Genomic DNA, 26,595 nt, shown 5'->3' with positions numbered 1-26,595 from the left:
TGAGTTGTGCTCCGTTCCTGTTTCTCTGATTCCACAGCCCAAGTTCTGAACCACAAGGCTTTAGTTATTGCCTGACTTGTAATGGAAATGCTGGGGCCGGACCACCCAGGCCTGCATCACAGCTTGCCTCTTAGAGACTTTGGGTCAGCTATGGGGCCTCAGTTAGCTCTTTGGCAAAATGCAAGTCACAGCTGACCCTACCTCAGAAGGATGTTTTATTTCTTTATTTGTAATTAATTAATTTTAATATGAAATTGATTGTCCAGTTGGTTTCCATACAACACCCAGTGCTGATCCCAACAGGTGCCCTTCTCAATGCCCATCACCCACCCTCCCCTCCCTCCCACCCCCCATCAACCCTCAGTTTATTATTATCAGTTTTTAAGAGTCTCTTATGGTTTGGCTCCCTCCCTAACTTTTTTTTTCCCCTTCCCCTCCCCCATGGTCTTCTGTTAAGCAGAGACCTTTTATTTTTTTCTTATTTTTTTTAATATGAAATTTATTGTCAAATTGGTTTCCATACAACACCCAGTGTTCATCCCAACAGGTGCCCTCCAACTTACCCATCACCCACCCTCCCCTCCCTCCAACCCCCCCCATCAACCCTCAGAAGGATGTTTTAGATCTCAGATGAGATCCTGCAAGGAAAGGGCAGAGCAATGCTTGGAATATAGTAACCACTCCATCTGATGTCGTTTATTATCATGAGGTGATTGTGAATATAGGCTGTGGCCAGGTGGGAAAAGTCTTTGGGCAGAGCCTCCATTGTCCTAGTTTGAAACCCTAAATAAAAGAACAGTAATGAATCAGTGACCATGTAGCAGAGATAACACGTTCAGGCAGAGCTGCTAAATTCTGCACATCTTTGTATTCTAGTATCTGAAGATAACCTGGCAAAGATGAGGTGTTCTTTGCATTTTATGAAAAGTGAAAAGGCAAGTCAGTTTTCTTCATTTCCTTTTACTCAGCTTCTTTTGGAACTTCCTGTGAATGGAAGATTTGTTTTTCAGAAAGGCAGCATTTCTCAGGAGCACCACAGCATAACAGTGGAACAAGTGGAACAGTCTTGGAGTCAGATCGACCAAAAATCTAATCCTGGTTTCGCCTTTTTAGCTGTATGATTCATGGGCAAATTAGTCAAATTTTGTGGAATTCAGTTTCCTTATCATAAAATAGGAACAGTGTTTATTTACCTCAGGACAGTGGTTCTTAACTGGAGGTGATTTTGCCCCCCAGAGGATGTTTGGCAATACCCAGAGACGTTTTTAGTTGCCTTGACTGAAGAAGGGAGGAGAGGGTGGTCATAGAGACCAGGAACGGCCTGCTGATACACATCCTACAGTGCACAGGGCAGCCCCCATGGCAAGGAATTATTGAGCCCAATGTCAGTAGTGGGAAACCCTGCCTTAGAGTGTTGTTAGAATAAAATGTGCATAAAGCACTTAGCATTGCACATGACATGTGGGACATTCTTATTTTTCATTAATGCCATTTGTGAATTCCTAGGCCTCCTCCGCTGAGCCCAAGCATTGTGATAAACTGAGGCACACTGATGTGTCATACTTATTCTTACACTGTGGGTACATGCACTTCGAAATAAGGCCTTTGAGAGTTGATTCTAAGCGAATTCCTCTGATGGAATGTGAGTCTCCCTAGGAGCCAGGAGATTTGGTCCCCCTGAGCCTCTTATCCAGGAGGTAGGAATGGCAATTCCTCATCTCTCTTCACTGGTTGTAATGATTCGATGAGATGGTGCAGGTGAAGTGCCCTGTGTGTGGCTCAGGGTGGGTGCAAACAGAGGTCAGCATTATCATCAGGTAGAGGTACCACTGATGCTGCCTCCTTCTCTCTCTTTGTCTCTTTCTCTCACCGTTAGGCATGTGAACATATGGCAGGAATCTGCTCTCTCCAGACCCTTCTGTGTTTTGCTTACCTTGACTGGACTCGGCAGTGGACTCTCCCTGTGAATTTCCCCATCGCAGATGAAAGACTGTCCAGACGTGAGCCCCTCTCCAGCTGGCTTTCATTTTGCCCACAGAGCTGCACATCTTCCTAGCTGTGTCTCTGGCAACGTCCCAGACAGGGCTCCAGGCTTGGAGTTTGGCTCTGACACTTACTGTTAGGCCCCTTTCTTTCTCCTCATTATAAAACAAGGATGCTCAGAGGCCTCAAAGGTCCTTTCTTTAGCTTCTGCGTGGGTCTTCCCACAGGGAGCTCGGCACCGTGGTCCAGGTGGGCCGCCTCATGGCCGGCTGTGCTTCTCATGGTTAACCCAACTCCCTTCAGAGTAGTTTTAAGGTGACTTACAAATGTTTAAGGCACTCTTTTATTGAATCTGTGATTCTCATAAAATGCACAGGGTTCTCTAGCCCTTAAAGAACGTTTCTGGCTTAATTTGCCCTTTATTTTTTTCCCCTTCTACCAGGAGGATCACTCCAAGTTTAGGTTTGCATTTGCCACTAAACCATAGATGGTCATGTTTTGATTTTTTCTGCCTTTGAGGAGGTATCACATATCGGTTGGTTGTTGAAAATCCATGGAGCAGTATTAGTAAGCATTCTATCTTCGTTAAGTGGCAAGAGGCTTTTTTTCCTGTGCTAAGTGAGTACTTCAAGGACTGCAGGTTGCTAGCACGGCACCTGTGTTGGAGCTGAAGCATGGCGGGTGGAGCTGGCGTGCCCACACAGCAGGAGGAGTGCCCGTAACACTTCATCCCTCGTTTAGTCATCTTCAGTTCTTTCCTGTCAGCTCGGGAGGCAGAACTAGCATTTCTTATATAAGTGTAATGATAAAAGTCCTACAGATTCTCAAGTTGCTCAGTGAGTCGGTTACTTCTAAAAGTTACTGAAGTGCTGGAGTCACTGGGACTACCATGACTTAAAGTCAACACTTGGACCCTTTGGGCTTACTCCACTTTTTAATATCTCTGGTAGAAAACTTCCGTGACACTGAATATTGTGTCCAACAAAAAGAGCAGAGGCTTTGTATAAGAGAGATCTGGATCTGAATTCTTAGTTTGCCACTTGCCAAATTAGTTAAAAGTTACAAGTGATTAATTTTTTTGAGAGAAGAGCACTTTTTCTTTATTTTTTATTTATTTTTGAGAGAGAGAGAAAGGGAGAGACAGAGTACGAGCAGGGGAGGGACAGAGGTGGAGGCAAAGAATCTGAAGTAGGCTTCAGGCTCTGAGCTGTCGGCACAGAGCCCCACACAGGGCTTGACTCCACAGACTGTGAGATCGTGACCTGAGCCAAAGTCAGATGCTCAACTAACTAAGCCACCCAGGTGCCTCTGGGTTTTTTTAAAATGTTTATTCTTGAGAGAGAGAGAGAGAGTGAGCACTAGTGGGAGAGGGGCAGAAAGAGAGGGTGACAGAGGATTCAAAGTGGGCTCTATGCTTTGAGTGAGCCTGATGAGGGGCTGGAACTCACAAACCGAGAGATCACAAAGTGACATTATGACCTGAGCCAGACCCTTAACTGACTGAGCCACCCAGGTGCCCCTAGAAGAGCATATTTTTAATTCAGGGGTGGGAGGGTTGCTTCCTTTCACACAAAGATGCAGTCCGTATGAGTGGCAGGCAGCTGGGAGTGGAGGTGACTGACAGGAGGGTTGTCTGGTTCTGGGGTGGGAGGGGCAATTCCAGGCTCTGGGCCCTGGAATACAGAAGCAGGCTGCCTGTCTCAGGGACAGGGCCCAGTGCCGTCTGGCCACCTCTGCAGAGGTCAGCTGGGCCTCACAGCCACCATTGCAGGCCTGCGAGATCAGGCTACCTGTCCTGGGAAGGACATCTGCCCTCTGTGTCTGAGTGGTTGTGCCCTCAGCAAGGTGGGCACAGAATCACATCGGAAAGCCCTCATTCCCTGGCCTTTGCTCTGACCCTCATGGGGACCTGTACAGTTCTGCCAGCAGGGTGACACAGGGGCCGCAGTCCCTTGTCACCTGGGCTGGAGCTCAGCATCCCTGCCACAGAACCATCCCCCTCATAGTCATAGATGAGAGCTGTATTGTAGAGCGGGGAGGCTTGGGTCAGTGTCTGCCACCTCCAAGCTGCCATTGATGAATTCAGAGATGTCAGTGGGGCTCGTGGACAGCATGTGGGATGGCTGGGGTAACTTGATCAGATAATTAACCACTTTGAGCTATAATTTCCTCTTCCACAAAAAGGAAAGAATAACATCCACCTAAGAGAGCATTGTGAAGATTTTATAAAGTACTGAACACAATAATAGGCACATAGGGGGCTCTCAATAAATTATATCTGTTATGCTAAGTTTCTGGTTTTGGAGATACAGCTATTATCCACTATCAGAATAATTGTGTATAACAGGTGGCAAGAGAGCCTTAGTACGTCTGAGAGTGTTAGCCAACTTCATTGGAACTCATATAGTGAAGAGGCACCATTCCATAAAAGAAACAAGTTACCTATGGAATAGTTTAGCCAAGTAAGAGCAGTTGCCCCTAGAGAACTGGTCACATTAGTGCTGGAGTGACACAAGGATGACAGAGGTAAATCAGGCAGGCCTTGAGTGTTCATACGAAAGTAATGCAGTGTTCAAGACTCCTTCCCTACTGGGGGCACCTGAGTGGCTCAGTTGGTTAGTTCGTGGCTTTGAGCCCCACATCGGGCTCTGTGCTGACAGCTCAGAGCCTGGAGCCTGCTTTGGATTCTGTGTCTCATTCTCTCTCTGTCCCTCCCCCTGCTCATGCTCTGTCTCTCTCTCTCAAAAATAAATAAACATTAGGAAAAAAAAAAAAGATTACTTCTCTACTGGACAGAAAACTAACTCTCATGAGATTAAGCAAAGAAAATGCCTGGCTTATGAAATTGTAAGCCTAGGAATGGGGCCAGCTTGAGACACTGCTAGATGTAGGGTTCTGTCTCTTGAGTATTCTCAGCTTTTCCTGTGTTGGTTGGCTTCTTTCCACATGAATGTCCTCTTCAACTGGTGGGAAAGATGGCCAGTGAACTCACATCCCTCTAGCCTGGTGATATCGCACACTAGAACATATTTTACCCATAAGCTACAGCAGAACAGGTTCAGTGAAGACTGATTCACACAACTGGGGTCACACGATTGGGAGATGGGAGGTTCAGATAGGGGTCCAGTGTCCTCTCCTCGTGGCTAGGCACGGCAGCATGCGTGACAGTCGCTTGAGGACAGTATGGGGTCAGGAAGAGGCAGTTCTTGAAAGGGAGAAAAAGGGTGTTTCTACTGGAAAAAGAGAACAAATAAACCCTATCATCATTACATATACATTTCCTTCTAAGAGACAAAAGACCATTAGGTATTGGATGAGAGGAGTTATAGTGGGCATTATTGTTGGGGGGAATAGTTCAAGCTTATGAAAAATGGGTGAAGAAAAATGTAAAATGGAGCAGCCACGCTGAAGAGGACTGGGTAGGAAAAGGGATCGGGATGGGCCACAAGACTTACCTCTGAAACAGAGAAATGAGGACTTTTGAGGCAGGAGTAACTCATAATGATCTTAACTGAGAAATGCTGAGACCAAGAGGAAGAAATACAGTAAGGAGGAAGAAAGCAAGAAAAGGGCAAGGAGAACCTGGAAAAGGGTAAAAAGCCCCTGGAAATAAATGAATCATCCAGGAAAATTCAGAGAGCAAGGTGGTAGGCCTGGAAGTCTGAATTCAGCATTTCCTGCTTTATGCAAACCATCACATTGTTTTATTGAAAGAGAAATCCCACAGGTGAGAATTCTGAGGTAGGAGGATAGGTCTGAGCATTACCAAACTGGAAAATAATATGAATAGAGACCATGGTTGAATGGTTAGGAAAGTTAATTTTTACTGAAGTTGTGTAATGTCTATATATATATATATATATATATATATAGACATTATATATATATATATATATATAGACATTATATATATATATATATATAGACATTATATATATATATATATATATAGACATTATATATATATATATATAGACATTATATATATATATATATATATAGACATTATATATATATACATATATATATATAGACATTATATATATATATATATATATAGACATTATATATATATATATATATATATATATATATATATATATATCTCCTTAGATCACAGAGCATGAGCTGGGGTCAACATGGAGCCCAACACAGGGCTTGATCTCACGACTCTGGGATCATGACCTGAGCTGAAATCAAGAGCATACACTCAACCAAGCAAGCCATCCACACACCCCCAAGGGTTTTTTACATCAATAGATGATTGAATGATGGTCATTTAAAAAATTACATATATATATGTATACACACACACACACACACACACACACACACACACATATATATATACACACACACATATATACACACATACATATACACACACACACGTACGTACATGCATTATTCAATTCTGGGTATGCCTATGGATCTTGCCATTATCTCTACTGGTCAGCACACTGTTGTCAATGCATATCGTGCATATCGTGCACATCTAGTGATATGCCTAAATATTTTCCATTTTAATTTTTTTTCAATGTTTGTTTTTGAGAGAGAGACAGAGCGTGAGTGGGGGAGGGGCAGAGAGAGGAAGACAAAGAATCTGAAGCAGGCTCCAGGTTCTGAGCTGTCAGCACAGAGCCCGATGCAGGGCTCGAACCCATGGACCACAAGATCATGACCTAGGCTGAAGTCGGATGTTCAACCGACTGAGCCACCCAGGTGCCCCATTATTTTCCAATTTAATTACATTTGCATGTCAAATTTTTCGTTCCTGTGTGTGAACGTGCGTGTGTGTGTGTGTGTGTGTGTGTGTAGGGTTTACTGTCTCTATCATACACTCTGAACGAAAAATTTAAATTTCTATACACCCCATCCATTTCCTCTCCCATTCATTTATCATGCTGATGTTTCCTGGGCCTCTACTACTATGTGCCCTGAAACACTAGTCTGTATGTGGCCTGGAGTGTGCATTAAAACGCAGAAGGGAACAAACACAGGCCTTACAGTCGGGTGTGGGAAGCAGACGTTAAACAAATAAATGTAGAAGCACGTCCATAATTACACATTGTGGTGGTGCAGAAGAAGCGGTCTAGAGGCTGGGGACTGGCTTCCATCTGGTTGGGGGATAGAGGTGAGGCTGCTCTGAGAAAGCGACATCTCAGCCAAGCATTGGAGGACAAAAAAGAACAAAACAGGTGAAAATCAGAAAAGTGAGTGTGGCAGAGGGAGAACAAATACAAAACTCTCAGGTATAAGAAAGGGCAGAAGGGCAGGCATGGAACCGAGGTGATTGGTTTCTGTCCTTTCATTTCTTGACTCCTGCATTTGAGCACCTGTTCCAGCAGGTCAGGAACTGTGTCTTTCTTTTCTTTTCACCCCGTGGCAGGGTCAGTGTGCTCTTATTAAGCTGTTGTCTCTGAGCCCCAAACCCACCCCTCCCCGTTCTGCTGTGTGATGCTGGGGATTCAGCTCACCTCATTTTGCATCTGCCCAGTGGGCTTCCCGGTGGGTTCTTTGCTGTCCAGAGGGGTTGCCAGATGAAGGCTGTTAGTCGTGAACAGAGGAGGGACTCCTTATCAGCTCGCTGCTTGTAGGTTTAACACAGATTTTATTTATCTCAGAAGCAGTTGGTCCCAGTTCCCAACTTTGTTGTGTTCTGTCCTCTGCAGAGCGAGGCCCTTCAGACATACCAGGACCAGCAGGCCACATGCCCTCCTCAGATGCCTGGGTCCCACCTCCACAGAGTGACCCTTGCAAGCTTCCAGGTTCTAATGACTCCGTCTTCCATCTGTCTCCCTACCCTTAAGTATGGTAGCTGCCCCCCTGCAGTTACTGTATTTGTCTCTTCAGTGCTGTCTTTCTTCACCTTTTTTCATCCTTCCAATCCCTGTTTAGCCGATTCCTTATATTCAGTTCTCCCTATTAAGATTACAGGTGGCATGTGCGTTTTCTTGACTGGCCCCGACTGACCTGTGACTGATTTAACTGTCTGCTCTTACCCAAATTTGCCACCCCTTAATGAGGAGCCCCAGCTGGGCCCGTCCAAGGCCAAATGTCCATGAGTGGCAAAGGAAGCAAGAAAGGATGATCACCAGGCTTGAAAATGTATTCCTCTCAGAAGCTTGCACAGCCTGCCTATTCCCAGTCTCTACTATGAAATATCTTTTCCAAGGTTAGCAGAATTATGAAAACATCAATTTGGCCATTATTGACTTTTCAGCCAGGATACCAAGAAAGTCTTTCAGCAGCCTCAATAAATTAAATCTAGCCACCTAGCTCCCAGACTGGCAGGCTCCTACATCATTGACAGGGAAGACAGGGGAAAGCAGTTTTCCCAGCTGTTGCTGTAAATGATGTGCATTGTGCTCACAGCCATTAGCAGGTGGAGAATTTGAAGTGTGGGTAGATTGCAGAGCTCCCTCTTTTAAAAATGCATAAGCACTCTGTGAGCTTGCTGAGTCATGTTTCACGTGGCTCGGTTTGAATTTTTCATAGGGGAGAAATATTCTGTAGTCTTTCCTCTTTCATTCCTCCTTTATCAGTAAGGACTTCTGCCATTAGGGCTATAGTCGAAAGGGGCCGTGTACAGTCGTACAGTTCACTTGATTGGTCCTCAATATTTCCAAGTTGTACAATGTTGGAAGATTTGAGCTTTAAGGACTTAGGCCAGTTGAGGGTCCTGCTTCCTCCCCAGTTAATCCAAACTACAAATTACTCCCAGCTCTGGGTTTAAATTTATTTTATGTGTCTTCAAGTCAATTTTTATCTCAGAAGATGCATCCATTTGTGAAATTCTAAGCCCTGCACGGTAAAGGAAACTTATTTCCAAAAGTCTTCCTGATCACGTACTGTGTTGTGTGCTTGTGGTCACGGTCCACTCCCACACCAACAACAGACATTACTAAATGGCATTATACATTTTCTTGATGAGTCCAGTCTCAGCATTTGTGTCCTTCCTCACGTGATTTTCCAGCCAGGCCTAACAACTGGTTGTATAGCCCATCGGTGGGAACCTACTAATCTTATCTAACAGGCTCCTGATTTGTTTTGTTTATGTAGGTTAGCATCTGGCTTTTAGTAGAGCACTTATGTACAGATGAAAGCAATACTTCTTGGTGCTGCCTGCCAGCCATGAAACACCTTCACATTAATTGTCTCATTTTTCTTTTTTTTTTTTTTTAATTTTTTTTAATGTTTATTTATTTTTGAGACAGGGAAAGACAGAGCATGAATGGGGGAGGGGCAGAGAGAGAGGGAGACACAGAATCGGAAGCAGGCTCCAGGCTCTGAGCTGTCAGCACAGAGCCCGACGCGGGGCTCGAACTCACAGACCGTGAGATCATGACCCGAGCCTAAGTCGGACGCTTAACCGACTGAGCCACCCAGGCGCCCCCAATTGTCTCATTTTTCTAAAACCTCTCTGAGGGAGATACTATTATTGGCCTTATTTTATTTTATTTTACTTTTTTATATAGAGAAGCAGCACTCAAGCACGTGCACGAGCATGGGAGAGGGGTAAAGGGAGAGGGAGAAAGAGAGAATCTTAAGGAGGCTCCATGCCCACACGGAGCCCAATGTAGGGCTGGATCTCACCACCCTGAGATCATGGCCTGAGCTGAAATGAAGAGTCAGACACTTGGCTGACTCTGGCTCACTGACTGAGCCAGACAGGTACCCCTTGTCTTACTTTTTACATGAGGGAATTGAGGCTCATAGAGGTGAAGTAATTTATCCAAACTGACAAATTGTGGGGCTTATTCTGGAGCCTACAAGCTGTGCCCTGTTAGGATCTTAATGCAATTCAGCATATATGTTTGGGCTCATTCATTCATTCATCAAACATTTTTTACCAAACCTCTATTCTGTGCTGGGCACCACAAATGTTAGAATATCCAACAAATTCAGCAATGGTTTATTTAAAAATAAAGAGTGCGGTTGTGCTGTTTGACCATTAAAGAGTTAATAAACCCCTCGAAAAACAATTTTTTTTTTTTGCTTTTTTAGTATCAATAAATCAGACTTTTCTTAGGATGAAATGGTTTTCTCCCTGTATCTGGCTAATCAGTTGTAACCTATTTTCTCTTCAAATGGAGAGAAATGTTCCAGCCTCTATAGAAAGCTCAGCAGATTGGGAGCAAAAGTATGTTATGATTTTAAGCACCGAGGCATTTATGAGATCGTAATTGGCTATAATTGAGGGGATCCTAGAACACCTTGAGTTACAGAAAGATTGACCTTTTGCAGATCCTTCCACGTCTGCCAGGACTGCTGAGCACATGTCAGTGGGACTTTAAGGGCGGCTGTGTCCAGCTCCCACACACATCACTTCTCTCTTCTGGTTGAAAACCTCTGCTCTGTTTAAGTTCTTGTGAAGCGGGTAATCAGAGAGACAATGCTTCCGAAAAAAGAAACAGAGTGGTGTCTGTCTTCTTACATTTGAGTAGCTTTCACATTTCATGATGACTCTTCACACAGTATCTCCAGCTGGATTAATACCATTCTCTTCCTTGATTCTGACCTAATATACAGACTTCAGAAGCCTTCTTATGAATTATCTTGCCAAAAATGTTAAAACATTCAAATGTTCTCATAAACTATTGAAACACGTGGTAGTATAATGGGCTCCACTAAAATTAAGTTGTTCAATTTCCCTTTAATAGTGATAGCGCCTGGAAGAGGTGGAAAGTAATATTTCTATTTGCCTGGAAGCTGGAGAATCCCAGCTGACATTGGAATCCACAATCAGCCCAGCGGTTAGGGAGGATTCCGCATCTATCCCAGGTTCCTGGCTTGGACGTGCAGTGAGTGTTGTGTACGTTTTTCTGCAGAAACACACAGCACTCTGTCCCATGATGGTGTTTGTGTTACTAAACTGACTTTTAGGAAAGCCCGGGTGTCCCTCCAAGTCCACTGAAGGAAATTACTTTGTGGTAGGGAAGGTAACTCTTAGGGAGAAGAGCACAGGACAGGCTTGCACTTCTGCTTGTTCAGCAGGGTTTATGGCCAAAATTTTTTGTCATTTCATTGTGAGATAATGGGCAGGCATATCTCAGCATATATTTCTTCTTTTTCTCCCTTCTATCTGTCTCTTCTTTCCTCTCCTTTCTTTTTCTTAAGATTTAGGTCAGTTTCTGCACTTTTCTCAAAAAGGATCAAACTGGATCAGCTCTGGCCTGATATGATTACTTTTTTTTTGGCCCAGTGCATTCGAGCCATTTCTCCATCAAGTCATATTAGTATAGGGATGGCTGGGTTTGGAGAGGTGGAGGCAGATTCTGCCTTCAGAAGGAGAGAAATGATACCCTCAGAATCTGAGCTGGCAGACAAAACATTTTCTCTTGCTGATATTTTCAGTCACCAGCTGGTACATGTTGAGCATTTTCCCTGTTGCATGGAAGATATTTATTGGTAATAGCCCAGGAGAAGTAGAACATTATTGCTGTGGTGATTCCTTTTGGCTAATTGGATTGTTGCATTTCATTTAATGGGTGTATAAATACAATGATTACAGTCACATTTTAAAAAGTGGTCTGAAAGAGTGGGTATACTTTAGAGATAATTGTGGAGTTGGGAGTTGCGATTCACAGGGACTCTTTTTTTTTTTTTTCTCCCTCTGGAAAATGTTTAAGATAAGTGTCTATAAATACTTAAATTATTTAGATATGTAGATGACAGGCCTTTTACAAGAAGACAGGACATAACTTTGCAAATAGTTTCTTTTTCCCTTTTAGGTTTCCTCTACCTTGACCATATTAGAAAGGGCACTAAAGTGGGATCTTATTATAATATGATCCATTATTTATGAGAATAAGATGTAGCACAAATCAAAATTGGGTCTCCTTTTAAACACATAAAGATACTACATTATCCTTGTCCTCAATATTAGCATCATAAAGGGGACTCATTTCCCTTTATTTTTTATGGCTTAAATGCAATGAGCTATATGAAATGTCCAGCGTATAATATACGATGAGTAGATAGTATCAAGTTCATGACTCTAAGAAGACTGTTCGGAGCATAGAAGGCTGGGGGCAGTGACTTATGTTTAGGAACTTGCTTTGTTCCCTAACTGTAGATTTTCTAGTTCAGAGAGTCACCAACCACATATCTGAAAAATGAGTCTGTCTCCAAACAGCTGAATGCAATGCTATGAGTCAAGACTGAGGGGAATAGGAAGAGAGGAACTCACATTGGCTTAAATATAATACAATGGTTCATAGAGCTTAAAAGCCTACTGACAGTACCAGCTTCAGGTGTGGCTAGATCCAGGACTTAAAAGTGACTGTTAGGATACAGCCTTTTATTGAATTTGTGCACTGTACTCTGAGCTATTTGCTGGGGTTACAACAACAGACACTATGCTGTGCCCACTTTAGGGAGCTCATGGTGAATAGCTGAAATGCATAAAGTAAAAAAGAATTATAACAAAATGTGATATGTGCAATAATAGAGGCACTTAGAAAATAAAACCATAATTCAGAGAAAAAAGTGATAAATATTTCTGAGGAGAGGTGAGCAAGGACTGCAGAGAGAAGTTAAACCCTGAACATTGTTTTTTAAAGAAACGCAGGAATTTTTACAGTCAAGCAAATTCAAGAAGAATGATTAATTGCTTTGGTTATGGTATTTGGGAAATTTACATTCAAATCTCAGCTCTGCCACTTGCAAAATGTACAAACAAGGGTAAGTTTCTTAAATTCTCAGGGTCTGTCTCAGTTTCCTTGTATGGGAACTAGGAGTGGGCTACTGAGCTCATAGAATTATCATACGGCTCCCATGAGTTGATGGCTGTGCAGAACTCACCTGGGGGCTGCCACAAAAGAAGCCCTCCCTGACCCTTCCCCTCTTGTACCTGATTACAGTAACGTGGAGCTTTGGATCCGGGTTTAATGTCAGCCACAGTAAAATCAGGTAGCATTTACGGAGGGTAAATATCATGCACTGCATTAAGCATTTCACTTGATTTATTTAAATCCTCCCTACAACTCAAGGTAGTAGGAGGGTGATTATACTCACCTTCCCAGTGAGGAAACTGAAGCTTTGAGAATGGAAGGGGACTGCCAGGGTGACAAGGTTAGTGAGTGGTACAGCTGAGCCGTTGGTCACAAAGCCTGTGGACGGAAGTGTGATGCCATCCTTCCTTTTGTGCAGTAGACCACTAACTTCCTTCCATCAGCAGATTTGGCTTTTGGGTAGTTATGCTGTAGCCTGGCCTGTGTGGCCCCCTGCTTTTTCTGAAGACGTGGCTGTGGACGCTTGGGTGCGTGTGTGTTCAGGTGCTGTGCTGCTCCTCCAGACTGAGGTGGTTGGCATTAACCCCTTGGGTGCTGTGCTTCCTTGCAGGTGAGCCTTCCAGGTGGTCATCCTCACACTGCCACTGCTGCTGCAAGAGCACCGCAGGCGACAAAGAAGGGGAGAGTGGCACGTCTTGCAACGACCTCTCCACCTCTAGCTGCGACAGCCAGTCTGAGGCCAGCTCTCCGCAGGAGACGGTCATCTGTGGGCCCGTGACACGCCAGACCAACATCCAGACTCTGGACCGTCCCATCAAGAAGGGCCCCGTGCAGCTGATCCAGCAGTCGGAGATGCGGCGGAAAAGCGATCTGCTCCGGACTCTGACTTCGGGCTCCAGGGAGTCGAACATGAGCAGCAAAAAAAAAGCTGTTAAGGAAAAGCTCTCCATTGAGGAAGAGCTGGAGAAATGCATCCAGGATTTCCTAAAGATCAAAATCCCAGATCGGTTCCCCGAGAGAAAACATCCTTGGCAGTCTGAACTTTTACGGAAGTATCATCTATAGGGGAGGGGCAGGGGGCGGGGCAATGGGAGAAGAAAGAAATCATGTCACCATTTGGAAATAAACCTCCTAGCGAAATTCACATTTGAAAGAAAAGTAACAACTAACAATACGTTTGTGAGAACACAGTAGCCCATCGATACACTACTGCCTATTTACCTAGTTCACCTTAACATTTAAATCCACAGGGTAGATCTCTTTCCAGATGTGGAATTATAAGAAAATCTCTTTTTGGTTACTTGTTTGTTTGTTCACTGGGTCCCATGTGCTGAGCATCTTAGTATAAGGAGAGCCAGCTACAGTGGAGTAGCTGAGAGGCCTTGGGAGTCCTCTCTCCCCAACTGGGTTTTTCCTCTCATCTTCTCCCTCCCTCCTTTGAATGAGAGCATGGTAGAAAGAGATCTGGCCCAATGGCATAGGTTTGGGTTTTTTTAATTTTCCTTTTCCTTTTTGTTTATGGGGTGGGGGGGAATGGCAGATTTATATGACTTTTCACTCAAATCTATTATGTGCCAGTTTATATTGACGACATACGCATGAGTATTTGTGCAAACACAAGCACAACGATGTATGTACATACACACAGTGCACACGTCCCCAGGGCCGGGGCATCCTAAGGGGATCACCCCTGCTCCCAGCAGCAACCTCTTAGACTCCTTCAGACAGAGGAGTCTCAGCTCCTTTCTTAAAACCCTTCTGGGAAGATTTCCCAGCCTCTCTTGGCAACACTTTATACCATCAGGTAACCCTCATCGTCAACAAATTGTCTTCCTTATTTTGAAATGAACACCCTCAGGCTCCATAGTACGGTTTTGCCCTTTCTCTGCACTAGGAGAGGGTGAGAAGAGCTGGTAAAACATTCTTTGTATTAAAGAAACAGACATTCCGAGCCGCGAAAATTCTCCCTGACCCCACACAGCCTTCCCCACCCTGAGCTGAGTTACCTTCCTTCTCTCAATGTTTCCAGAGTCCTTCCTGCCCACGTTTTAATGGCGTGGGCTTTTCATGTAATCTGCATTCAGTTCTCTGCGTCCCTATATGGCTGTGGAAGTAAGAACAACACACAGGACTTGAATAGGGGTCCAGCCTTTTGTTTTGTTTCTTTAAGAAGCACTTGTATTCCACACTCTACCTGATTTCTCATAGCTTTTTCAAACTACAGTGCTACATTGTTACTTCTGGTAGCTGGTCTTGTCTTTAGTATTCTGGGATTTGGCTGTGTCTGTACTATGATGTGGCTGTCATTTCCTTGATATGAATGCACAACCCAACTGGATAACTAGAGCTTGAAAATGAAGGTTTTGGCTTTCTAAGCTATCTTTCTTGAGTCCATCTTTGGCCTGTAGAGACACAGCCAAAAAGAAATTGTTAATAGCCATCTATCCATATGGTTCTGTATTCCATAAATGTACTAATAGGTCTTTCATAGGCTTGTGGTAAATTAGGATAAAAAGACCAGTTTTTATTTTCAGCATTCCTCATGCATTTCAGTGGGAACTTAAACAATAATTTGTCAATCATTGTTTGTGTGCCAAGCACTCCTATTTTTATTTTTTATTGTGTGTGTGTGTATGTGTATATGTATCACAGGTAATAAAGGCAACTGGATGATGTCTGTAGGAGGGAAAAGTAATGACCACTCGCTTCCTTTTGAAATATTTTGTTGATGCACATTTATTATGTAAGAGGTTCTCTCTTGATTCCTGTTACTAGTGCCTATTTAGTATATGGATATCTTTCTGAATTTTTGTAATTATTGCCCTCACCTCTGGGCGACAAACGCAGCCAATGTTTTCCTGTCCTGAGGTTCAAATGGAATTTAAAGGTCTACTTAAGTGAAAAAGAAAGTTCACCTGGGGAGTTGAGTTGTTAAGAGATTTACCATTTATGAATTTAAGTGGTGTCCGTTTATGTATTAGTATATTAGCAGGCATTTGTTCGTAACTACAACATAGTTTTGTAAAGCCTACCAATATGTCTTGTTTCCTTTCAAAGTTTCTTAATACCATACCCAAATACCATCATCCCAATGATAGCAGTCCTGCAAAGAATCACAGAATTGAATGGGTCAAGAAGAAATTGAATACAGATAAACTATCCCCAAACTCACTTAGGTCGGATGATTCCTGTGGCCCTGTTGGAATTTGCCATCTACATTAACTTCCCAAGGTTCCAGCTTCCTTAAATTTCAGGCCTGACTATAATGGTGTCAAGACAGAGATGCACTAGTAAGAACTGGAGGAGGAGGAAGATGTCAGTCCACCCCACTGCTTCTACCGCCTGCTTTCAATAGGAAACCCAACACTGCAAAGAAAATGTTCATGGCGTATGTCCCTGACCCTTGACCTGTCGCGAATTTTTTTCTCCATAGGCAATCCTTAGACCTCCCCAGTGAACAAAACTGGTGGTAGGAAATCTGATTAAAACAATAATAACAGTTTTAATCTGGGTCAGCTCTAAACTGACACCTACCCGAAGTAGTCCAAATAGCTAAGACAACTGTGGGTGTGGATTATGGAGATGAATATAGACCTGATCAGGAAATCTCTGAGGAGCCACCAAGTCCGTGGGAAGCTTCTGTCCTTGTTTGAGTGCAGTCATCCCCTGAGGAAAGTGTGGCCTGCCACAATGGAAATGAGCTCCAAGTGAGTTACACGATTAAACCTTTGGTTACCCCTGATTCATGCCAGTTTCCCAGAGCTTAGAATAGCTTTAGGAACTTGTAGTTCACTTCTGGACAGAACGATATATGTGGGTCACTTCTTAAATACTGGTTATGATGAGGGCCGTAATTTGCTGATATGAGGAAACTAAGAACATCCGATGGATCGAATGAATGAGGAATCATGTGTAGAACCCCAACTTAGGTTGCAGTGCTAAAATCCAGTGAGGTTGGGGATGTCACTCTCTACAGGTCCATGGATCTCCTGAAGTCAGAAACACTTTTATGAAGTCCTCCTACCCACTATCAAAAAGGAAGTGACTTATGTTTAGCAGGAAACGGGGGAGACAGGAAAATAAAACTGTGAGATCACTGTGGTGCCGTGATCTCCCTCCCCCTGCTGAGAAAAAATTGCACTGAGATGTGGTCATAAAACAACAAAGTGAGGTGGCTTCCAGAATATGCTGTGGTGTAATCCTTTGTGATTGTAGGCAGTTATCTTACTGGACATGCATGCCTGGTAAATTAAAATAAAAGGGGAACAACGCACAAATCATGTGTTCCCTTCACCCTTTATTCCTCCTTAGCCATGTCTACCCTCAACTGATTCACTTAGGGAGACACATTTATTAGAAGAAAACTAATGGACATTTTCACTTTTCAGTTGCCCTTGTTTGATTCAAAGGCACCTTTATTCGTAGGCACAGATGTGTGTTCTTCATCGTGGGCCCTCTTAGTTGTCAACAGCTTGTGCTTCTGCATTACTTTTGCTTCTCTAGGCTTTAGATTCCCCTCTGATTATCCTTTGTTGCTGCCACAGGCAAAACACGCTCCAGTGAGAAGAAGAAAAGGCATATATGGTGTTTGGCAAAATTTCCTGACACCAACTCCCATAATGGGAGCCACACGTAGATTCTCAGACATTTTCCTTCGTTATAGTTGTAACCTTCCAACTTTGTATGTACCGTGATGAATTAACCCAGCGCATTTGAGTGTTGGTATTTTCTGCCACTAGATACCATGCTGTGGAATTTGACTAACCTTGGTCTTCTAGATGATCTTTGCTAGAATGAATGAGAGTCTTTCTATGAACTTTTAGGGAGAATTCTTTGTCACCTCCACTTGACATAGCAATTTTCAAAGGAAAAATGAAGAGTGTCATTTTTTTCCCCCTGGTGACTCTGTAGCAGATAAATGCTTTTGCCAATTTGCATGCTGGGTTGTAGGTTTAGCATGGGCCATTTCTCTCCTTAATGTCTTGGCATTGTTGGCATCTTGCAATCTTGATGGCCCACTGTTCCAATTTATTTATTTTCTTTTATTTGTCAAATAACACACTAGAGAAGGAATCTGAGTGAGTATTCTGTATTCTGAGTTAAAATGGAGTTAGATGCCATTTGTACAGGACTGTACAATGATTAATATCTGCAGAGAAATTAGACCAAATGAAACCTGCTGGAATGAGTTTGATTTATATTGCCTTCATCACTCTGGATTTAGATGAAATGGTTATTGCTCTCCACCCCTGCTGAAAGAAAAGAGTCTTAAACTTTAATAATCACCATGTTATGATGCAACCACAGAACTTATATGTTTGAAATATCTGTATTTCTCATCTTGCAACATACATTCAAATGGAGATTCTTTTCCTAGTGACCTCCACTGCAAACTTTTAGCAGTGTTGTTCAATACTTGGTGTGCACAAAAATCTTTTGTAGTACCTGTAAAAATGCAGATCCCTTTACCATAGCTCCAGAGAGAGTGATTCAGAAACTTCTAGCAGGGCCAAGGAATATGCATTTTGGCCCAGCATCTTTAATGATTTTGATGGGATGGTCTCTGGACTTTTAAGAAATTCTGTTGAGGGAACTATGCAGAGGTCTGTATTTTCTCACTTCCTTTCACTTTTATTTCCACTACAAAGAAGCCAAGGCTTACACTATTCATTATCTTAAGAGAAAAGGCCCAAAGAAAAGAATCCTAGGACTAAGGCAGAGTAGATTCCATGGTTCTTCTGCCCTTTCATCTGCCTGTCAACCACAGCACCTTTCCATTTTGTGCATATTTGTGTATTTTGTTTTTGTTTTGTTTTTTGCCAGACTGAAAGCCTGCATCAATATAGTTTTATGTCTTGGTACTGAGGGTAGATGGGAGCACATCTCTGAGTGAGATGTATCCTTATGATACCCATCAAGGAAGGAAAAAAGGTGAAGTTTCGCAAGGACAGTTGTTTGTTTCCAGGCCTTGTGCAGTCTGAGTCAGAGGAACTTGATAATGATCCATAATTTAATGGTGGTGTGTGTGGCCCCAAAGGCGGTCCCATTAACTGCACATATAAACACCACCAAAATGAATAGGCAGTGATTAGTGAATTTAGCTGCATCTCACCAATAAGATCCTGAGTCATTGAATTGCTAAGTTTGTCCAATTTGACTTACGCAAGATTATGACACTCTCAGATAGTTGAAGATCCTGAATGCCGATATTAACTAAAACTGGCAAGCAAAACCCATGAGGGAAAATAAATATGGAAGGAAGGAAGGGAGGATAGAAGGAAAGAAGGAAAGGAGAGGAGAGGAGAGGAAGGAAGAAAAAGAAAATTCAAAACACTGTTCATATTTCATATACGATGGCAAGAAGGAGATGAATTTCTATAATTTTCCACTCTGACCAGAAGGGATGGCCATACTATGATTATTAAGGTAGAAACCATTTTAGGGAGTTTCAATGATCCAGTTGGTTCTACCCATATAACAGAATAACTGGGCAGGTATCAAATTCCCACGTGATACAAGAAATAGAGAATGAATGGCTTAAGTACACTCTCATGATGATCCTCCATGAATATTTAAACACCACTGTCATAGGAAAGTAAAGAATGGTTAATGAAATTAATAAACTTAAATTGCCAGTTAAGATTATTTGGCCAAGATTTTTTAAAAATGTTAAATTGGATTCAGCTTGCTTCCCTCCTCTATTTCCCAAGTAGGGTCCCTTCATTGTCCCAGCTTCCTAACCTTTAAAAAAATGTTTCTCTTGTTTGTGAACAAAGTGTGTTGTTTACTGGGGAAAGAATTTTTAGTTCCTAGACTGTCACCCATGCTTTATTTAGGAAATTTACTTTGAAAAAGCTAAAGAAGAATGTACCCTAGCCCTGCAACTATCTAGGGGTTTGTCCTGGGTTGAACAGGAGTGGTGATTTTCCTGTTAATCAGCCTCCTAAAAGCACTTACATGCTGACTGGAGGATTTAGTGTCTCCTTTCTCCAGCGACCTCTTTCATCTTGTCAGTTGATTCTTAGAATTGACCTTTAGCTAATTTACCTGCATTTGCACAATAAAAATCAGCCTCACTTCAGACTCTCTCTACTGCTGGTGGTTGGCTCCATCCATCACAAATGGAAGCGAGATTGATGCACCAGAAAGTAGCGGAGACTTGCTTAGTAACTGCACCTCCGTGTGAGTGTATGGGAGTGTGTACGCACACTTGTGCGATTTTTAGGTCAGGGTTGGGTCAGTGGCTAATGTCCGTGATAATGCTATCTGCACGCATGGAAAAAGTCTTCGGTTACAAAGTTTCAAAGCTTTGAATTCAGCACGAATTGGTCTTTACTATGGGTGTCAGTGCCTGACAATGTTGAGCAAAGCTGGTCTGCAGATGTGGATTTTGAGCACCACGGGTTTCAGGGTAAACATCAAACTCATTTTTATTCATATAGTCACTAGTAGCAATGACATTTACTCAAAAAAGAAAAAAAAATAGAAAAGGAAAGGGAAGAAAAAAAGATAACCATGAAAGCTAAAATATATACAGGATTCTCAGTGATTACTGGCAGTTTTTCTCAATTGCAGCCAGTGGTCATTGATTTATTCTTGTATGTGAGAGAAACAGTCTCAGGAAACACTCTTCTTCGATTTGTGTGGGTTACGCGTATTTCAGGCAGTGGGTCTCATTCAGGGGTGATTTTTGTCAAAGCCCCAGGGGACTTTTGGCAGGTGCCTGGAGACATTTTTGATTGTCATGACTTGAGAGGTGCTAACTGGCATCCAATAGGTAAAGACCAGAGATGTTGCTAAACATCCCAGAATGCACAAGACAGCCCCACAACAAATAATTATGCAGCCCCAAATGTCAATAGCGCTGAGATGGAAAAACCCTGAATTAAGGGTTGGCTCTCATGTTCCAAAGCACTGTTGCCATGAAGAGAAAGGACATCTGGTTCAGGAGATTGGATGAGGTGGTGTGATAGTAATTATACCACCTTACATCTCTACAGGGTTTACTTAAGATGGCATACAATTGTCCTTTTATGCAAATGTGAATGCTGAGATTTAGAGAAGTTTACATCCTGGTTTCTGGGGTGTCAGTAATGACAGGGTAGGTCTGCGGTCTGGGATTCTGTCTTCTAGTCACTTTCTGCCTCAGAAAAACGGTATTTCAGTGAAGTCATCAATCTTACAACTAAATGGGTTTGGTGTAAAACACTTTGGGAGCATTTTGAGTTCACACGACCCTATTAGGGATGTTTTTCAAGCCAAACCACAGTAGCTAACAGGTGCTCTTAAGAAATGAAACAGGAAAAAGGGAGAAAAAGTACTGAGAATAGGCCAATGATTTCATCGTCTTAAACTGCTTATCATGTACTTTGTTTCTTTAGGCCGAAAACCCCCTTGCTAACGATGACACTTAGAGCTAGGAAAATATTCTCATTCTCATACTGGAGGTCCCCATGCCCTTATTTTCAAAGACGTGACAAGTCTGAGCATAGACCCTGGCTATTGAGCCATATTTCATTTGTATGTACTGACTTCATTAGGACACAAAATATGTTTGTGTCTTAAATATTTGACATTTTTCTTTCAACTTCTCATGCTAACATCCCAGTGTTGGAATAAAGGTCAGAACATTCTATCCTCATGTCATCCAAGGGAAACTGGGACCCAGAGACTTAAAGTCAGTCATGCATTCTTTCCTTTTTCATGCATTCATTTGGCAGGCTTTTGTTGAGTGCCTACCATGTACAGGCCACTGTGGTGAGCATTATAATGTACTGGGGAATCACCTGTGTGATACAGCACTTGAATTCCTATCCCTCAATTCCTAGACTAACATTATTTTTGTATGTAATTCTGATCCACATTCTAGATTTCTAATTTAAATATTAAGTTATAAATGACGTATATTAAGGATAGTGTGCACACAAGGAATATGTGCCAGAAAACATGCCTTATCTAACCCTATAATTACCCAACAAAGTAGGCCCTGTTACTGTCCTCTTCTCACAGATGAAGTCAGTGACAATCAGAAAGGTAAAGTCGCACATAACTTGACAGTGGAAGAGCCAGATTTCCATCTGGGTTTATTAGACTCCAACCACCTCATTATATAATGTTTTGTCTCTGTTCTCTAGATTTCACCTGTTTCTGGTTTCTTCTACTCTAACCAAAAGGTAGCCAGGAAGAACCCAGCCTGACACCCTTCCGGAAAGTCATTAGCTAATAAACTATAAATCCCATTAGACATGCACCTCCCTAGGAGATAAAGAAGGGCACACCTGGAGGGGTAGTCTTGCCTCCCACAGACTGTACTTCCTAACACACGCCCTATCAAGGGGCAGTAACGTTACAGAACACATGTCTGGGGAACACTGATGCCCTAAGAAACCCAAAGTGGTGAGATACGTTCTGTGTTAAGACGATGGTGCCTACACATGCTTCCTGGGCATTTACAGGTTACCAGGGAGATCTCACGGGAGGTAAAATAGGCCTGCGTGCGTGTGTGTGTGGGTACGTGCGTGTATGTGCTATTTTCACCTTTGGGCCTTCTAAACAATATCAGTTTTTTCAAGATAGGTCAGAAATCCAAACATGATTGGCTGCCCCCAGAATGTCATCATTACTGTTCTAAGTTGGAAAATAAGAGAGGCGGCCACGAAAGGAAACTGCACTGAAATAGGAGTGTGTGTATGAAGAATATGTATATATGTGTGGCGTGTATGTGTGTTAATATATAACTTTTATGTATATATGTATATATGTGTGTACATCTATCTAAATGTATATATCTATCTATATCTATACATATGTATACACACATAAATCTGATAGTTTGAAACTGGGATTTTGAGTTTGAGGGATTATTATTATTATTATTATTTATCATTGGTTTCCTAGATAGTTCTGTTTTCCAAAGTTATCTCCCACTATGAGTGTGTATATATTATGGTACCAAAAATATGATTAGAATACCTTGGTATAACATCTATGGATACAAAACCAAAGTGCATTTAAGGAAAAGTCAAACTTGTAAATACTGGCTTTCTTATTTGAACTAGTGGTTTGAATTCCAAACTATGTGTTTTCGAACATGATCATTCCCGCCACCCCCCAAAAAAAGTCCCAAAAGAACAACAAGCAAAAACCCCACCAAATGAATATGATGATATTTAAGAAGAAAAGAATAAGACTATATAGGTCTACAAGAGCACAAATTCAGTGGTTATTACACTAATGGTATTTCACCTGCTATCCATTAGTTTATTCTTTCCCTACTGGTTTCACTTTAGCATTCGTGGGAAGGGGATCCCTGTAACCCTACACAATTTGTATGTGGAGCTAGTTACCTGTTTAATTGTTTTAAGACTATAGTAAATAATTTGTAATATGCACATTGTAAATATATAGTACAGCTTAAAGGCACGTTGTAATAATAACCAAACACTTTCCAGACTCCTGCATATAACCCAGTAAGCCTGTTCAGACACCAAAACAGCTGCTCAAAGAGGGAACAACATACAGTGAAGTGAAAGACAATTGCTTATGTTTTGGCATCTTATAGACAGAATGGCCAAATGACTAAATTTAATCGGGGCACTCTTACGAATATGGTAAGTTATGTTTTCGTTCATAACCACATGCTTTGCATGTTTTGCGTATTCAGTCAACCTATGCAAACAGAGCTTCCCTGGAGGTCCATGGGATCAGTTTGTATGCCTACAAGCCCATCCCCTCAGAAATAGCCTGACTCCCAGCCGAGGGCCAGCCTACCTGTCCAAGCACACAATCCTTCTCCCAGGGACCTATCAGGTTTGCTCACACAATCAGAAGCGTTTGCAAGATAATTCAGTACGGTCACTTTTTTTTCCCATAGGCTCCCTGCAGATGTGGTCTTAAAAGCATATGAAAGAAAAATCAATTTTGTAGCAATTAAACGTTCTAATTAGCTTTAAGAACACTTGAAAAAGGAGTGGTTGTTTGTCCCAGCGATTTTGGAGCAGAGGGGGAAGTTTTACCTCATCCCTGGCTTCAAGTTCCCCTATCATTTTCTCTCACTGATTTATTTTTAATTCCAAAGGAGAATGTTGAATCAGGAGAATTTTGCTTGAAATATTCTTAGTGTAGAAAAGGACAGAGTAACATGTTTTTTGTAAATCAGGAGGGGTGGAGAAGTGCCAAAACCCCTGATTACTCTGTTTCTGATATAAAGAAATGGATCCATGAATTCATGGAGTGGTATCCTTCTTAAAACACATAGAAACACAGAGGCACCTGGGTAGCTCGGTCAGTTAAGTGACTGATGCTTGATTTCAGCTCAGGTCACGATCTCACTATTCTTGGGTTTGAGCCTGGTGTCGGGCTCCTCACTGACAGCATGGAGCCTGCTTGGGTTTCTCTCTCTCCCTCTCTCTCTGCCCCTCCCCTGCTCATGTTCTCTCTTTCTCTCAAAAATAAATACATAAACTTTTTAAAAAACACAGAGAAATACAAACTTAGGGGACTTGCATTTCAGAGAGTCCTATTGAAAGCTTTAATGGGATCTGCTATAAATGGGTGACCTTTTAGATTAGTGATGGAGTCCAGCTTGCTTCCCTTATAAGACTTTACTCTGTAAAATCAAGAATCTTTGTGTTGGCTGAAGGAATTGAACTCATGATCTCAGTTGAATTCCTGTTCCCCTCATCTTTCAGAACCAGCAGAGCACTGGGTTGAAGCTAACCAACAAGATAATTTGTCCAAATTAAATGGACACATTTAAATATTATCAGCATCACCCTCGACACTTATAAAAATCAAGACCCTGTTGATGAGGTCACCTGGAGATCTCCAAACACGGTTTGCCAGGAATTATCAAGCTCCTCCTACATCCATTGCTGATGCTTTGAATGTGATGTCAACATAGAGGAGTCTGAATTTTGCTGGTACTAATATCGAGTGGTGATCTGTTGGGGCCTTGCTCATGTTACTTTTTCCTGACCTCATTCAAGTGCTTGATGACTTGGGTCAGTTTGTTGCACACTGATGTATACCAAGTGGCACCCACTGAAATTACCTCTTCTCCTTTCCAATGCAGTTCGCTTGTACATAAGTGTAGTGTCAAATTGTTTACAGGTTCTTTTTGTGTATAATTGTGATAGCAGATTTAGCTCAAATTTTAAAGGCATCTGTTTATTGAATGGTGTTAAAATGAATGTGCTTATTACAGCATAAACATCATTAATTATGGACTCACACGAATGCATGTCTACATGTCGTCAATTTCCAGCAGCTCGGTTATCCAGCAAAAAGTCTGCGGTCTGTGAAAAGCAAATATACATAAACTACTGTGACTCTAATAACTCAGTAACTGTTTTTACCTTGGTATGTAACACTGTAGATTTTAGCCTGCTGTATTACTTTCTTACCTATTTGTTTGGGGGAGAGAGACATAAAAGGTAGTACTACTAATTGTCCCAATGGCATTGCACACCATTTTGGCCACCATTGGTCCACCTAAAAGGCAGCTGCCTATTGATGGAACAATGGCCCTGAGCAACATATAAATATATACATACATATCTATGTATGCAATTTCTACAATGCTAATTACTACCATCTATTTTCACTGCCAATGGAAACTACTATTTTCTTTGGAATCATTGATGATATAAAAAACCAATTTGCTATTATCTGCTTTCATATTCTGTTTAGCTCATCTAGTATGGTAAATGATACAGGTGCAGTATCAGTATTGTAAAATTGTGTGGTGAAAACTACAAAAGTCATTCTGTGGATATATTTTAAAAGGCAGACCAGAAACTATATTTCAGATTCTTGTGTGAATATAATTACAGAAATAGGCAACTATTTTTTATGTGTTTCCATAAATGACTCCATTTCATATACATTGTAACTTAGCACCAATCATAATAAATCATTTGGTAACATTTAGTTGTTATATACATATATATATATATATATATATCTATTTTCAGTAGACCTAAGAGACTGATGATTCAACATTATTTCATGTGAACTCAAGAATTTTAGATGGAAGGTCATTACCATTGCAATTAGTTTATTTCTGGTTTGTTGTGGCAGCTTGCTGGATCGGGGTACAAAAAAGGAGACAGTAACTTGTAATTTAAAATTCTTAGAATAAGGGGCACCTGGGTGACTCCGTTGGTTAAGCGTCTGACTCTTCATTTCAGCTCAGGTCATGATCTCGCGGTTCGGCAGGTGGAGCCCTGGGGTTGGGATCCATACTGACAGTGCAAAGCCTGCTCGGGATTCTCTCTCTCTGTCCCTACCCACGCCCCATCTCTCAAGATAAATAAACTTAAAAAAAAAATCTTAGGATGGAATTACAATGAGTGGAGACCTTAGCACTGCCTCTTCTTACTCAGGCGGCTTCACTTTATTTATCAAGCCTCTTTGAATTTCAGTTTCCTCCCCTGTAGGTAGGGAACAAAAATAATAGATGCTTCCTAAGGCTAGTGTGAGAATTAAATCAGATAATTCAAGTAAAGCATTTAACACAGTCTGTAGTACTTTAAGTAAATACTTAATAATCCCTAACTTTTCTTATTACTGTTATCCAAAATGCATATTGTAAAGAGGAGTTTCCCTTCAACCCTCTCAATATTTGTATATATTTCTTCTCTTTTCCTCTTCAGCCTTTTATGACATCACCGATAGAGCTAAGTATTCTGTATGATTTTTAATCAAAAGGGAAAAATTACACAGAAGAAAAAGAGAATTCTTTTTCTTAGAGGGGCTTTAGAAATAATTTTGCCTTTTGCTGCCCATTGAAGTGTATTCAGCAGAACACTTGTCACATGATATGTGCTGAAAAGAGGGAAAGGGACTAGATGACGTAAGGCTTAGGGAATATAAC

General features: G+C 41.9%; 1 protein-coding gene across 1 annotated transcript in view; it reads left to right on the top strand.

Moving 5' to 3' along the window:
• The window catches only part of KCTD16 (potassium channel tetramerization domain containing 16), a 274,596-nt gene extending 248,951 nt beyond the window's left edge, over window positions 1-25,645 (top strand). Inside the window, exon 3 of the mRNA XM_058732902.1 lies at window positions 13,330-25,645. Within this exon, the coding sequence (XP_058588885.1) occupies window positions 13,330-13,784 (455 nt within the window). The 3' untranslated portion in view covers window positions 13,785-25,645. The remainder of the gene's footprint in view (window positions 1-13,329) is intronic.
• Window positions 25,646-26,595: the final 950 nt, after the last annotated feature.

The sequence above is a fragment of the Neofelis nebulosa genome, chromosome 1 (assembly GCF_028018385.1).
Source record: "Neofelis nebulosa isolate mNeoNeb1 chromosome 1, mNeoNeb1.pri, whole genome shotgun sequence".
Taxonomy (NCBI): domain Eukaryota; kingdom Metazoa; phylum Chordata; class Mammalia; order Carnivora; family Felidae; genus Neofelis; species Neofelis nebulosa.
This window is presented reverse-complemented; position numbering and strand designations above follow the sequence as displayed.